Below are 14,818 nucleotides of genomic sequence, written 5' to 3' on the forward strand. Positions count from 1 at the left end.
AAACCCTGCGCTACCTTAACCAATAAGCTGGAGCAGCAAACAAATAACAGGTAAATTGTACCACTAAAAGATAAAATAAAATACAAGTATCCCCAAAAAAACATGGGTTATGGCCAGTAATGTTTGTGCTTTGCCTAAAATAAATGCCTAGTGCAAATATTATGTCACTAGAAATAGCCCAAGTGCTGGGATTTCAAGCAACATTTTGTGTGTTTCAAAGTAAATGTCCAGTGCATGAAAAGTCTGCCTATTAAATAACGAACCTGTTTCTATCTCAAAGCACTAAGAAATAATTATGAGCAGATGGCATGCATGTTTAACCCTGCCCAAACATGGATGACAAACAATGGTACTTTCCGCTGTAAAGTTTTTTTGGTAGTCACCAGTCGTGTTTCCCCTAATGTGCTGAAATCATAAGAAAGTTCTGACAAATCTTGAGAGAGGAAAGGACAGCAAGAAATGTGGGAAATGGTTTCACTCTTCTTTAGGACAATGCTCCTTACACAGCACTTTCTGTGGAACAAACTCATTACTACCCTGGAACATCCTCCAGATTTGGCACCTCCTAAATTGGAATCAGTCCTTAAAGGAACATGTTTTGAGTGAAGAGATACAGTACAGAAAAAAACATCAGGTATCTGATGATCTGATCTAAACTGATCTGTTCTATGCATTTGACTAGTGGAAAACAAGATTGCATTGATGCATAATTGCTAATGGAGAGTATATTGAAAGGGACAAGCATTAGAATTCTTATACAAATAAATAAAAGTGAGTTATTATATCAGTCTCAATGTTTATTTATATATATATATATATATATATATATATATATATATATATATAATATATTTATTTAAAATAGAAACTAAATCCAGAAAATTCTCACTTCAGCACTATATGTGCAGTCAGGAAAATCAACTAGTATAGGGGAAGATGAGGGACTTTCCAGAATGACTGGATCATACAAGTATCACGGCCAGTTGTTCTTGATTACTGGTTATCAACCAGCCAAAAAAACATCAGCATGGAATCGGTCCTGTGGTGAAAAGGCCACACAGTCTATTTGCTCTGGGGCTGTGAGGTAAACCAGATAGAGTTCTAGGGGTAATATCCTGGCTGTGATTTTGAACTTTGGACCCAGTCTTACAGAAATAAGAGCCTAGCCATTGTACCATTCATAATGCCCTCTTCAATTTTTCTTTTCATTCATTTAAGGCAACTCATTCTTTTCTTTAGTCAGCTGTATTTGGACTGAAACAAACTTTTGTATCAGTGTGCATTACTGTAACGTACTTTTGTAGTGTGCTGCAAAGGTTGTTGGAGCAGCATTTCCATAATGTGTCGGGATAAGATTCAAAATAAATGACACAACAACATACTAATGCACTTAGCATGCATTCGTGTGTGGATTTAAGTATGTTTTGGCCCTAATGCGGTCCATTTCAAATCAGGCATGTTACAATCGGGGACAATATAAACTTTGGAGAGGTTTTTAAGGTCTTCCTCTTTTTATCAACAATGTAATAAATGGCCAGAGCTGAGGGCTATAAAGCACTGAACTGAACTTTCTCCTAAAACCAAAGTATACTTTCTGACCCCTACCCTAAACCTACCAAAAAAATATGCCCAATGAATTCCAGGCATCAACTCTGAACAAATGATGGTAGGTAGGCAATGTTATTTTATCATTTATTGTCTGTTTATTTTTTTCTGGAAATTCTTAATAATAAGGTATATAGGTACTAGTACATTGTATATTATAAATATATATAATTTTTTATAAATATATATATATATATATATATATATATATATATATATATGTGTGTGTTCAATACTTTACAACATACATTGTACACGATTTAAAAAAAAAAAAAATTAAATGCAATCCACCTGCAGTCACAGAATGCAGAATTTGTGGTTTATGTAAATATAATGTAATAAATATAAATTTAATATATTGCAGCTTAGCAGTCCTTAGATTTTGATGGCAATGTGTAACATAGAGTTAAAAAGGGTTCTACTTACATGCGTATTTAGGAAATTATGCCCCTGCCAATGTAGCCACTTTCTTGAGCTGTGCAGATCATTTACCTACACTATAGCCTATACACTCTATTAATGGGACTGTACATATTTATGCAATATCCTCCTTTTTAAGGTAGATAGAAAACCTAGCCAGATGATTTTTATTTTGCTATACACGGTTTGTGATAAACAATTGCAATGGTTTTTTTTAACCACTTTCTGTCAGCTGTGCATTATTGTTGTGCATGACAACCGTGGACTGCTTGCGCAGTATGTGACAGCATGGCTGTTTGCAGTATCCGTCAGGGATGTACGTTACAGGATGACAAAGCAGCAGGACAAGTGGGATATAGTTGTCTCCAACTCACAGGAAATTCCTGAACAAATACTTCAAGGAAGTAAGCACTGGTTATGTTCCAAATGTAAATCACAGATTTTTGAATTATTTTAACATGTTAAAGTTCATTGATAGAGTTTAGTTATCTAATCCTAAAGCGTTTATTTTTAAACCAGGGAACCTAAGTTCCCTCAATTATTCCCCGGTAGGAATATTACAGATACATGTTTCAAAGGCAATAATTGATTCCCTATTTACAAATAGAGCTCTTAGTGTACGTTGCTACTATTCATGAAGGTGTATATATGATAATCAACACAAAGGTAAATTGGGGCAAATTAATGATGGTCACTTGGCATTACAGGTTTACTACCTATTAGGGATTTTTTTACCTAAAGGTTTCTTAGGGAGTTATCCACCCCATGGTTTTTTACACATCTTGGATATTTCAAAAATTATTCTTGCCATAACCAAGTTTCTTCTTCTCATTCAAGTATTCCTACCCTCCTTTCCATGTTCTAGCACATTCTTCTGCATTCTAGTTAATATTTAAATAGAATGCAGTTATCGAGATTTAACATTTAACATCTCGATAACTTTCAACAGGAATAGAAGACCCCCTAATAATGACCAAAGCTGATGTACAGATTGTTGGAGTCAAGTGAATAATATCTCTTATCAGAAACCTTAAGTGATATTAGAAACTGTTCTCGAGGATCCACAAAGAACTAACACAGACCTGCACTGAGGTCATTGTTGACCTTGACCTTAGATGGTTTTGGCTTCAATACTGACCTCTAGGTTAAGGTCAAGGTCAACAATGACCTCAGTGCAGGTTTGTCATCAAAGCAGGCAATGGGGACAATAGCAACTTTTGCAGCTAAGATGGGAATTTAGTTGATTGAATCTCCCTTCCTATAATTATTTTTCTAACAAGCTGGAGAACAGGAAGCCGGAACTTCTGATTTGTATATTTTCAATGTGTGTAAAGCCACAGCGTTTTTAATGAAGAAATTGTTATTTATTGGATAATATTAACAAAGACATTATTCCGCTCTTGGTTTCATATTTCTAATTCTGTTTTATGTCTGTATTAAACAATTTAGCAATTCCATTGATCAGTAGAAATAATATCCAGACGCCATATGGAATTCTGGATATTATTGGTGACTGCTTCATCAGCCAACAACTTTCTTTTTTTGACATAGAATAATAGGAAGGGAGATTTAATCAACTAAATTCCCATCTTAGCTGAAAGGTTTGCTATTGTCCCCATTGCCTGCTTTGATGACATCTCAAAATGTGTACATTTCCTGTCACTTTGTATTTCAGCAATAATGTCCACCAAGACATCTTCAGTGGTGATACACATTGCAATAAAACCTCAACAAACTTTCAGGCCAGGCAGTATGATAAATAGCATATTCAGGAGGGGGGGTTAGCAGTGGCACCCTACAAATTTTGTATTCCACACCATCACACCACCAACCATCTTTCCACATATGATAGAATTTATAAAGGTAATGTTAAATTCTCACCTTATTCTCACCGTCTGAATATGCCAATATTCAAATGTCCAGGTTTGGTGTTCCCATGCTCATTGTTGTCTGATTTATAGGACCGGATTATTTGTACGGTCACCTTTCATTGAAGACCATTCTATGCCCTGCTCTGCTCCAAAAATCTTCTTGTCAGCTGTAGCATTCTGCTCTAAACTCTTTACCTAATATACCCCGTATAATTATCACTCCCTGAATGTATTTAGTCCTTATAATCATTTTGTGTAGAATCTAGTGTCTCCTTTTACACCTTAGCATTATCCAGAATGCTGTACATTTATGTCTGACATCATTATCTTGCTTATCCATATTTATTGGTGCTTAGATCACTCACTTTCCTATTTTAGTTTAGTGTGGAAATTAAACTTACCTGCAGTATATATAGAGCTGAAGCTAAATAATGTAATTATTGCTCATTATTATTGTATATCAATGTAATGAAAATTATATTTAACCATGTTTATGCCTTGTTTTTTTTTTGGTTAGACAATTGGATTACAGTTAAAAAAAAAACAAAAGACTGGGAAATCAGATTAAAGCTAACACTATGTTATTAGAATTTAGAAGGGGTATGCAGAATTGTGTTTAGTACAATGGTCTCTGCAGTTGCATGCAAATAATGTCTATAAGGGAAGTAATGAAGTGGTTAGACTACCAATTCTGCAGAATGGTAACCATCAGTATCTTCCAGTAGGAAGTGTTGCTGATAAGATGCCGCAGTTTAGACAAGGAGGGAGGGAGGGGGCTTATTTGTATTCTGCAGCACGTGCCCCACAATCCTGCTTTGCTCAGCAAGAAAGGAACATGGATGGGGAAGGGAGGTATACAATCAGTTCATAGGAGGATGCTGGCTGGATGTGCTGTCGCTGTCCCTGGTACTAAAGATTAATGGTTACATGTCAAGTTTGGGTGCAGAAAGTCACAGGGGGTAAGAATATGGATCTGCGTATCGTGTCCATCGCCAGTCCTCCAGACTTAATTTAGATTCATCCATATGAAGAATTGTTGTCTAATCCTTCACCTTTGTGTTTGGAAATGAATGGCTGATGAAATGTTAGTATATATTTTGTATCGTTCATCCTCTGTTTGTGCCCTGAATCACCACTAGCATGTCATTCACCCAGGCAGCGATGACCTTGACCGATGACTCCTACATCTAATGACCCCTCTGCAGCTGCCAGCACCTTATCCATCCTCCATTCTGATAAATGACTAAGCAGATCTCTGATCAGTTCATTACCTGTCACCATTATCCATAAGATACTCCTTTATGCCTTTATACCACCATAGGAATTGTGCTACCACTACTATATGAAAGGTGTCATCCATGTCTGTGCAGCCAGTGCACAGGCTTTTCCTTTGTATTTGATTGTTTTGCTTAATATTAAAATAATTACAATTTCTCAGTACTTTGAATAACAGTGAATTTTTTAATAATTCTGTAACTGGGGTATCAGTAGATGTTACATAGCTTTAGTAATAACTGATATTGTGATATCCATGATCCTTTCACATCCTCTGTAAATAATTCTTCCCAATAAGGCTATGAAATGTACATTTTTCCTGTCTTAATGAACTGTGACTCATGCCTCTCCATGACCCCCATTCACTGCTGATGTTTTAATAAATATGTTTTGTTTTGCTGTTACAGATATCAGAATGAGGATGCCCCATCATTTCATAATGCTGAGATAATACCTGCTTATGGCTGCAGATTGTCATGTAAGAACAGGTGATAGGTGCAGATGTACATGTATGAAGATGGTGCAGACTGTGCAGGTGGCAGTGCTAGGGGCCCCTGGAGTTGGCAAGACCTCTATCATCCGGCAATTCGTATCCCAGGAGTTCCAGGAGGAATATACCCCAACCGACAGTCGGCAACTGCACAGAGCCACAGCAGTGCTCAGCGAGAGGATGTATGAGCTGCTTATCCTGGACTTACCCAACTTGCCCAGGTACCCCGGATCTGCAGGACAGGTGAGGCTGCTTTCATGTTTTTTTATTGTTGCAGACGCCAGGCTATAATTTCTGACATTGCAATATCTCCTGTGGTGCTTTGTTGTTAAAATGTCTACAGATCAAAATAAATATCCTTCACCTAGAGAGGTTACAATGTACGTGTAATGGTGATCACCTATTGTTCTGTTGAGTATGTTAGCCGTGTGAAGTGAAAAATGTTGAATACTAACTTGCACTTATTCACATTTAAATCCTTGCAACATTTTGGTTCATCGCCAACTTGTTCTCTGGATTCTGTACATTTGCCTGATGGTCTGTTTAATTATCATAGCAGCAGAATATGGAGTAGTGTCCCCATTCATTTACTTATCCAATGGGATTTTTGCTGTAAAACAAAGGTTTTAGTTTTCTAGGTAGAAATGTAAAATCAAATGTCTAATGGTATGAGATAGCTGACATAAATAGGTATGTTCTTATCAGCCAGGCATACATGTTTATAAGAAAAGACCATACGATTGTTGGCAGACATAATAAGCAGTAGTTGTCACCAAATGTCCCTATTTAAATTTCCCCTCTATTCCTGTTCTAATGATAACTTCCCCTTATCAACAGAACAGATTTTCCTTGTCAACAGGACTAATAGAGAGAGTGTTTCTGTCCAGACCATCAACACACTGTATAAAACTAAACAAAATGTTTTGGCTTTATCAACACTGTAAAAGTAAAAATATAGAATAAAGTGTATGTAAAGGACAAACTTTTTTTTAATTTTGGATAGAGGGTGGAAATGTTAGGACCCTTGTCAGTTTTTATAGGCAGAGGAACATCCAAAATTTACCAGCTGTTACCAAAGTGGTGAAAGTAAATCTTCCAACTGTCACAAAAGGTGTAAGGCAACAGGTAAATTTCTGTGCGTTGTGTGCATTGACATCTATTGTATTTGTACTTGAACTGAACTTGAGCATCGAAGTGCAATTCTAAAGCTGCATACACACATGCAATTATAGTCGTTGGAATGGAACTTTCACGATCCTTTCCAACGACTAAAGACTGCATGATGCATGAACGAGTGCTGTACATAAAGCTCCGTTCTGCTCTATAAAGAGGGGAGGGGGAGAACGAAGGAGCGGCACCCTGCTCCCTTGCATTAGGATTGTTCGTCATCCATGGTTTGTGAATCCGCCAGGATGGTAGTTGGGATGATGGACGACAGACGCTGTACACACGCCAGACTCTGGTCCGATATCGGCCCTGAGCTGATTATCGAGTGAGAACCATTGGACGTGTGTATGTAGCTTAAATTAGCACATGCTAAACCTTCCATTGCACTTATTACCACAATGCACAGATGTGAAAACAACTTAGAAAATCAGCTGAAAGTGCTCAAATATTCCTGACAACAGTCACACCTCTAGGGACCTCCCCCCCTGACTTTTTCGTACTCAGGAGACCTAAAAAACACTATATAAGGGTCAAATCTAAATCTTTATTACGTCAGTCTGGATAAAACAATTTTACACTAAAAGCTCAGATTCTTGTACAAGCACAATCATTGTTTGGTAGGAGAAAATGAGAAGAGTTTATTTGGGGTTTAGGAATTAGAGTAAATATTGCAGAGAGGACAGGTGATGTTTCTTCTGCAATAAAATAACTTTACTTACCTGATTGCAATTTTTTAAATTACGTTCACCAGCCCTTGCTCTATCTTTTGCAATTGTGATTAGCCAAGTGGGAATGGAGTAAATCCCAAACATGTGCACGGTAGCTTGGTGTATGCTGGGATTACCTGGCATGAGGAGCTCAGTGTACATTGAAGAATAGATTGTATGGTAATTTTATTGCAGAAGAACATTGCCTGAAATAATGAACCTGCCTGCTCAAAATTTTTATTATTCAAGTTTTGTTTTCCTTTAAATGGTAACATTGACCTAGTAATGCCAACAAATTCCATTAAAATGAGCCATATCCAGAGCTTCCCTCCTTCCATAACCCTGAAGTTGGCTAGAAAGTCACCAATAACAGTGATGAGCCAGGAGAAGAAATCAAGCTAAAACTCCTGGTCAGGATATGTTGAAACTTACAGATGTTAAAAAGATAGAAAAAGGTTTGAACTGGATATACTATGTTCCTGCATTGTATTCCTGCTGCCAGTTTGGTTTATTTTTATTACCAACAAGTGTACAATAACACAAATGAATGCAGCTTTGTAAACATTATTATATAATTATTTTTGCAAGAAATGTAGTACCTAAATTTGGCTTGATTTCAGCCTCCTCCAATTCCTGAGCAGCATAACTCAGACTAGTAGAGGGAGAAACAGCACTAGGAGCCATTAATTGTGTTGCAGTATTCATGTGCTAAAAAGGTGTATTCTATAGGAGGAGAGAGCAGAGAGATGAGCTCATCAGTTATCGGTCACCTCCTTTCGCTGTTCACTCAAAGTCTGGGGGACCAGGGGAAACAACTGTGAGTATTAAAGTGTTACTTACTGCAGACAGATCTGATCACACAGGGTTGTGCTGTATAGCAGAGCTGTGTAAATTCCAGGATCCAATGGACAGAAACACAATATAATATAATAATCCCATATAATAATAAGTATTTCTTCTGTGTATGTGGAGTTCAGATTCAATTTTGATAAAGTGGAGCTGGTATTAAAAAGAATGTTAGGACAGACAGCCGTTCAGTAATCAGATAAAGAAACATGTTCCTTCTGACACTGTCAGGGACCACTTTAATAGCTGATTGTTGCGCTGATCTGTCAGGCTCCATGCAGGCTCTGTATGTCAATATAAATCTATGAGAAAATGAAGTAGGCAGGGATTACACCATGTTTGTGGAATTTCAGAACTCACTGGATGGCACAATAATTATTTGTATGTACTTGCTACTTGAAAGAATAAAAGGTGGAGATATTACAGAGGTGTAGTAAATAGGGCAGTCACATTTGTAAATTGGGGTATTCCTTATTCCCTTCCTTCACACTTTAGTAAATCAAACTTGGCATGAATGGCAATATAAAGGTCTAATTCCAATTTCTCAGTTTACTGCTAGCTAGAGATATTCTGCTAATAAACTACTGACAAGTCACAATACATAACAGCTGACTTTACTATCACAAGTACAAATAGTCATGGAGAGGTTTTCAGATTTCTATGATTATTCGGTTATCACTCCTTTATCTCCAGAGAAAGAGAACAGTCCCCTTAATACAGATCCATTAATTCTAAGTGAGTTGAGAGGAATTGATTTGGCACCAGTACTGCGCTGAGATTTCTCGCTGTCCATTGTTCTTGATAAGACATTTACATTTACATGGCCACCATATAGGTTATGATTCATTGCAATGACAATGTTCAACCTTGGTATTCAGTTTCCATTGTCCATGTTCTGTAAATTCTTTCTTCTGTAATGACGTCACGTATGTTCATCAACAGTGAACACATTGCATTGACATAACTTATTCTCTCTTTTCATATCTGACAGGAGTGGATGGATCCGCGTTTTCGGGGGCTTCGTAACAGCAGAGTCTTCATCTTGGTGTTTGATATCTGCAGCCCCGAGAGTTTCCACCATGTGAAGCACTTGAGGCAGCAAATCCTGGACAGGTCAGGATCTCACTAATTGATCTTTTAAAGGGATTCTGGGTGAAAGTATCATTTGCATTTCATTAATACAAAGTATATAGCGCAATCAATTCAAGGATAATGGAATTTTTAGACAAAATGTATGCACACATAAAAATGCAAAAGCAGTAATGTGCTCTTTCATTTCTGAAAAAAAAAAATGGCTTTTATGAGATAATCAATTGATTCCCATTTACTGGCAGTCATACATTCCCTACAATCCTGCAGCATGTCTACTCTTCATTATTGTTTATAATTATACATCTTCCATACTACCTTACTGGAAAATATGAGGCGGATATACTGTATTTATATAATATATATATATATACATTGACTGGCCCCTGGTTCCTCAGGACTGAATTTATTGAGATCCTTTGAGAAATGATGGGCCTGATTTATGGAAGCTCTCCAAAACTGGAGAATAAAGACTATCATGGGAGGACATGGGCGATCCTTCGGACCTGGAATGGATTTCTTGAAAATAATTTGCTATTAGTTTGCAAATTTTTTAAATCCTGTACCATGTCCATGCTGGATTGCACAGGTTCTCCTATGATTTTTTAATAAATCAGAGTTTTGGTAAATAAGTGTATTTGTGCATGCCAAGCAGTGCCACAGACTGTTTGGGAGCTTGCTGTTGCCCTGATCCAGGTCTGGGAGGAGATCCTTCAGGAATAATGCTGTCTGATTAGAAGCATGCCCAGATGTGTTCGATAATGCACACAGGCACACATTACTGAGCCACATATACATTGACATTTACACTCATTTTGTGATTTTAGTTTATTTTTATTGATTTTCAGTGTAATTTTAAATTCATTGGGTCAATGATTTTGGTTTTCATTGACCATTCTTACCTCATTTTTTTATCAATGAGTTATTCAATATATATCAATAAAGATTTTTTTACCTTTAAAATTTTGGCCATCAAGATCCTATATGTGATTTCTGTGTTCCCCTCATTTTTGCATGATCAATGAAATGTAATATTTGCAAGAACACAGATCTTCTACACATTATTATTATTATTAATATTATTATTAATAATAATAATAAACAGTATTTATATAGCGCCAACATATTACGCAGTGCTGACATGTAATATATAACACAATAATAGTTTACTATGTGTTTTTTTTTGTTTTAAATGTAATTATTGCGTATAACGTTCCTTATAATTTAATTTAATGAGCTGAGCTTATACTCCGAGCCTAAGTAATTTAGCCAGGATTGGTTTGTGTAAGAAAAATGTATAGAGCAGCCATTTGTTCTCCTACTTGTGTAAATGTTGCCAGTTCTTTTTAGTTATTAATGACATTAGATTTTACCTGGAGGGCAATGGTGTCACCCTATATGAACATATCACTTATGTCCCATGATATTTAGTGTGTCGAGTAATAGAATAAATAGCTGTCAACAGAAAAAAAGGGTTAGCGCATACAAACAACTACTTTTCTAATTGAATGAAGAATGATGAACATTATACACAATGTTCTCATATACGCCTAAAGAAACTGGTACTTCTATTGAGAAGTCTGTTACCTTCATGTGTTTTGGCAATCATAGACCATCTGCAGCAATTATTATCATTACACCTTACATACAGTGTTTGTATTTTAGTATGTGTATCTATGTTTATTTCTATGTGTATATCTGAGAGGAGACAGGACATAATTTGGCATACAAGGGATGCTAGATATAATAAGTACCTTTATTTGTGCTGATCCTCTGCCTTTCGTTTATAACCAATATCCTTCAATCCCAGCACATCTATAATGCATATGATGTTGGTGTATCTGTCAGAATAAATATTTCACAATGTTTTCTGCTTGTCAATTGCTGTAGCACAAGCAAGGCCCCAGTGATTGTTGTAGTTGGAAACAAGAGAGACCAGCAGAAGCTTCGTTTTGCCCCACGGCATGTTCTTTCATTACTGGTGAAGAAGAACTGGAAATGCGGATACCTGGAATGTTCAGCTCGTAATAACTGGCACATCCTTTTACTCTTCAAGGAACTTCTCATCAGCACCACTGCAAGAAGTAGAAGCAAAACCCCCAGCATCTGCTTGCAGGGTGCACTACACAGAGAGCGCTGCAGTGTTATGTAAGCAAGATAGTCTACAAGGAGGATCGCCTCAAAATGACACTGCCATTACTAAGAGATAAAAATGGGATTCAAGCTTCTATGTTATATATGAGGTCTTCTCAGCCATGTGCTGGAGTGAGGAAGCAGCAGTCATCTAAAGGACAAGGGCTCCACAGCCAAATCACAGATCTGAGCACACATAGAAGTGATCTCTTTCTATCTGCCATGCCACATAAAAAGAAAAGGGCTCTTTCATTAACACAACATAAAACACTGCCATACCAAATTATTCCTTAGATACCAGCAACATTTATGGGTTTATGTTCATTTACATCCATTGTTAATCTCAGCACACATATTATTATATCATCCTGGTTCATGAAGTCTAGAGAAGAAAATTTATAAAATATATGATTTGATATGTGAGTAATTTCCACAAGACTTCTCAGCAATATTTGGAGAAATAAATATTCATCAAAAGGCCACAAGTGCATTATTTGTTTCTGTTGTCAGTTACTGTGTTTTTTCAGTGTTGAAATGTTGGAGGAGCACAATATGATTTGATGATAGAAGGCTACATTAGTACTTGAGCAACAGACTTTTCTGCACAGACTAATATATGTTTAGCATCTTCGTGGACTGAAATAATTTTATGAATAATGCATCTTAAGTGTTTCATAGGTTCATCCAATTAGTGCTTTAATGACCGTCATTTCTGGTTCAGATGATCTTTTTTAAAGGAAAAGTGTGCTGTCAGAATAAAAAGGCAAAAGGAAGATTTGTGGGTCAAATATTTCTAAATCAAAGCATGTTGTGGGATACAGTTAAATCAGTAGGTTTAGATCCAATTTAACAAACATAGTACAAGTCTAACCATTAGATACTGCACCCTAATATTACCTGGTCAGTAAAAAAAAACAAATTATATCTTTATTTTTCCTTAAAAAGATTTGTCAGGGTCCAGCACAAATGTTGCCAGTTGAATTTTTTCAGCATCACTTAATAAGTCACTGACATATTCTGTGACTCACTAGTGAAAAAAGAATGAGAATGACATCGATGGAGCTTACATTCACATAAACAAGTCAGGGACTGCAGCTACTGACACCTCTGTCCTAACAGATTCACTTTATTTAGCTAAATTTAAATATATCATCCAAGTACTTAAGGGTATAAAAGTGTAACCTCAAACCTGAGTATTACAGTGAGGGAAAGAAGTATTTGATCCCCTGCTGATTTTGTACGTTTGCTCTCTGACAAAGAAATGACCAGTCTATAATTGTAATGGTAGGTTTATTGTAGCTGTGAGAGACAGAATAACAACAAAAGAACCATCAAAACCCAGTGCTCCTTAGTCAGAACTTGATGTGCATTGTAATGAGTGAAATAAGTATTTGATTCCTTCGCAAAAGATGACTTAGTACTTCGCGACAACCCCCTTGTTGGCAATCACAGAGGTCAGACGTTTCTTGTAGTTGGCCATCGGGTTTGCACACATCTCAGGAGGGATTTTGTCCCACTCCTCTTTGCAGATCCTCTCCAAGTCAGTAAGGTAATGGGATTAAGGTCTGGAGACTGGCTAGGCCAGTCTAGGATCTTCATGTGCTTCTTCTTGAGCCACTCCTTTGAGGCCTTGGCCGTGTGTTTTTGGTCATTGTCATGCTGGAATACCCATCCATTACCCATTTTCAATGCCCTGGCTGAGGGAAGGTGGTGCTAACCCAAGATTTGCCGGTACATGGCCCATTGTCTTGTAGTCCAGTCCAGACTTGTGTAGGTCAATAATCTTTTCCCTGACATCCTATTTGGTCTTGGCCATGGTGGCTAGTTTGGAATTTGATTGATTGATTGCTTCTGTGGACAGGTGTCTTTTCTACAGGTACTGTAACAAACTTGGATTAGGAACACTTCCTTACAAAGGGTGCTCCTAATCTCAGCTCGTTACCTGCTTACAGTGAAGACACCCGGGAGCCTGGAATCTTGCTGGTTGATAGGGATCAAATACTTATTTCACTCATTACAATGCACATCAAGCTCTGCCTTTTGAACACTGGGTTTTTGAGGGTTCTTTTGTTGGTATTCTGTCTCTCACACCTACAAAAAACCTACCATTGACAAAGTAATGACCAGCCTATAATTGTAGAGGGCAAACATAGAAGATCAGCAGATCAAATACTTCTTTCCCTTACTGTACATATAGAAAATATGCTGGCATATCAGTAAACACTAGACATGTACTATTCCTGATATAATGCAGACTACTAATTTTATGTCAGTTACCTGTGCTAGGTTTTTTTTTCTGATTGTAAGTCAAATTTCCTGCAGGTGTTACCCACAGAGACACAGATACCCCAAAACTTCTGTAAGATGTTCTAACCCTTCCTTACTTTACTACAAATATGGCTTTGGTTTTGTCAGTGTCCACATTGGAAAGATTTCCCTTCTTTCCAGTGCTATCACTTTCTTTCCAGACAATGAAATAAGAGGAAAAATATCCCAATGACAGCACTGATAGTAATAAAAACCTGACAGTGTTTTCCAACTGGGGTCTGTGGAACCCAAAAGTTCCTTCAGAAGTTGCTATGAGTTTATGAAGTTTCTTGAGCAATGAGAAATTTGTGTCTCTAAAGTGGGGACCAATGACCTTTTTGGCCATCTGTAAGGGTGACATTCTTCCTAATGGCCAGTAATGTAAGAGGTTATCTTAACACTAATCACCACACTAATATACTGTGAGCTGTGTATATAGTAATTATAGTAGAGATTCCCCAAGGCCTGAAAGTTATTTCAAGGGTCCCCTCATAATAAAAAAGTTGTGAAAGGCTGATTTAAATCTTTCCTGTTCGATCCAAAATGAATAAAAATTGCAGAATTATGGGTGGTTGTATGCATTTCTAGACTTATAGCAATCATCTAACAAGCTCATTGGCAAGGGTCTACCCATCTTGGTTTAAGTTGGTTTGTTTTCTTTCTCCAGGAATTACAGGCAAAAAAAATACACACAATTTCAAACATTTTACAAGATGTCCTCCTATGATAACGAGAATTTCATTGTTGTATTATCTGTTTTTCTCTTCCACAATACAATAGTCAAAGCAATTTAAAAATGTAGTCACATCATATTTTTCATCTTCCCTCGATGTCTGGCCAAGGTCATAAAGATGGAGTTACATGGCTCCTAATGTGGCCTTGTGTGGCAAACTGAATTCTGTTCCTTT

At 37.0% G+C, this 14,818-nt stretch overlaps 1 protein-coding gene across 3 annotated transcripts; it reads left to right on the plus strand.

Annotated features, from left to right (window-relative positions):
* The first annotated feature begins 4,727 nt into the window (after positions 1 to 4,727).
* On the plus strand, positions 4,728 to 12,082 carry RASL10A (RAS like family 10 member A). Of its 3 annotated transcripts, XM_072413765.1 has the most exons (5): positions 4,728 to 4,855; positions 5,579 to 5,904; positions 8,265 to 8,352; positions 9,373 to 9,494; positions 11,361 to 12,082. In XM_072413765.1, exons 2-5 carry the CDS (start codon positions 5,846 to 5,848, stop codon positions 11,620 to 11,622), a joined length of 531 nt encoding a protein of 176 aa, XP_072269866.1. In that variant the 5' UTR covers positions 4,728 to 4,855; positions 5,579 to 5,845; the 3' UTR covers positions 11,623 to 12,082. The 3 variants fall into 3 exon arrangements, with proteins under 3 accessions (XP_072269866.1, XP_072269864.1, XP_072269865.1); XM_072413763.1 differs by lacking the exon at positions 8,265 to 8,352; XM_072413764.1 differs by lacking the exon at positions 8,265 to 8,352 and having other exon boundaries at positions 4,848 to 4,980.
* Positions 12,083 to 14,818: the final 2,736 nt, after the last annotated feature.

Source organism: Pyxicephalus adspersus, chromosome 6, assembly GCF_032062135.1.
Source record: "Pyxicephalus adspersus chromosome 6, UCB_Pads_2.0, whole genome shotgun sequence".
Lineage (NCBI taxonomy): Eukaryota > Metazoa > Chordata > Amphibia > Anura > Pyxicephalidae > Pyxicephalus > Pyxicephalus adspersus.

Bases quoted from the DNA above. Each gene is read 5' to 3' on its own strand.
- RASL10A (XM_072413763.1), top strand. From the start codon at position 5,632: ATGGCTGCAGATTGTCATGTAAGAACAGGTGATAGGTGCAGATGTACA. The intron at 5,905-9,372 runs GTGAGGCTGCTT...CATATCTGACAG, and splicing joins ACCCCGGATCTGCAGGACAG to GAGTGGATGGATCCGCGTTT. The intron at 9,495-11,360 runs GTCAGGATCTCA...CAATTGCTGTAG, and splicing joins AGGCAGCAAATCCTGGACAG to CACAAGCAAGGCCCCAGTGA.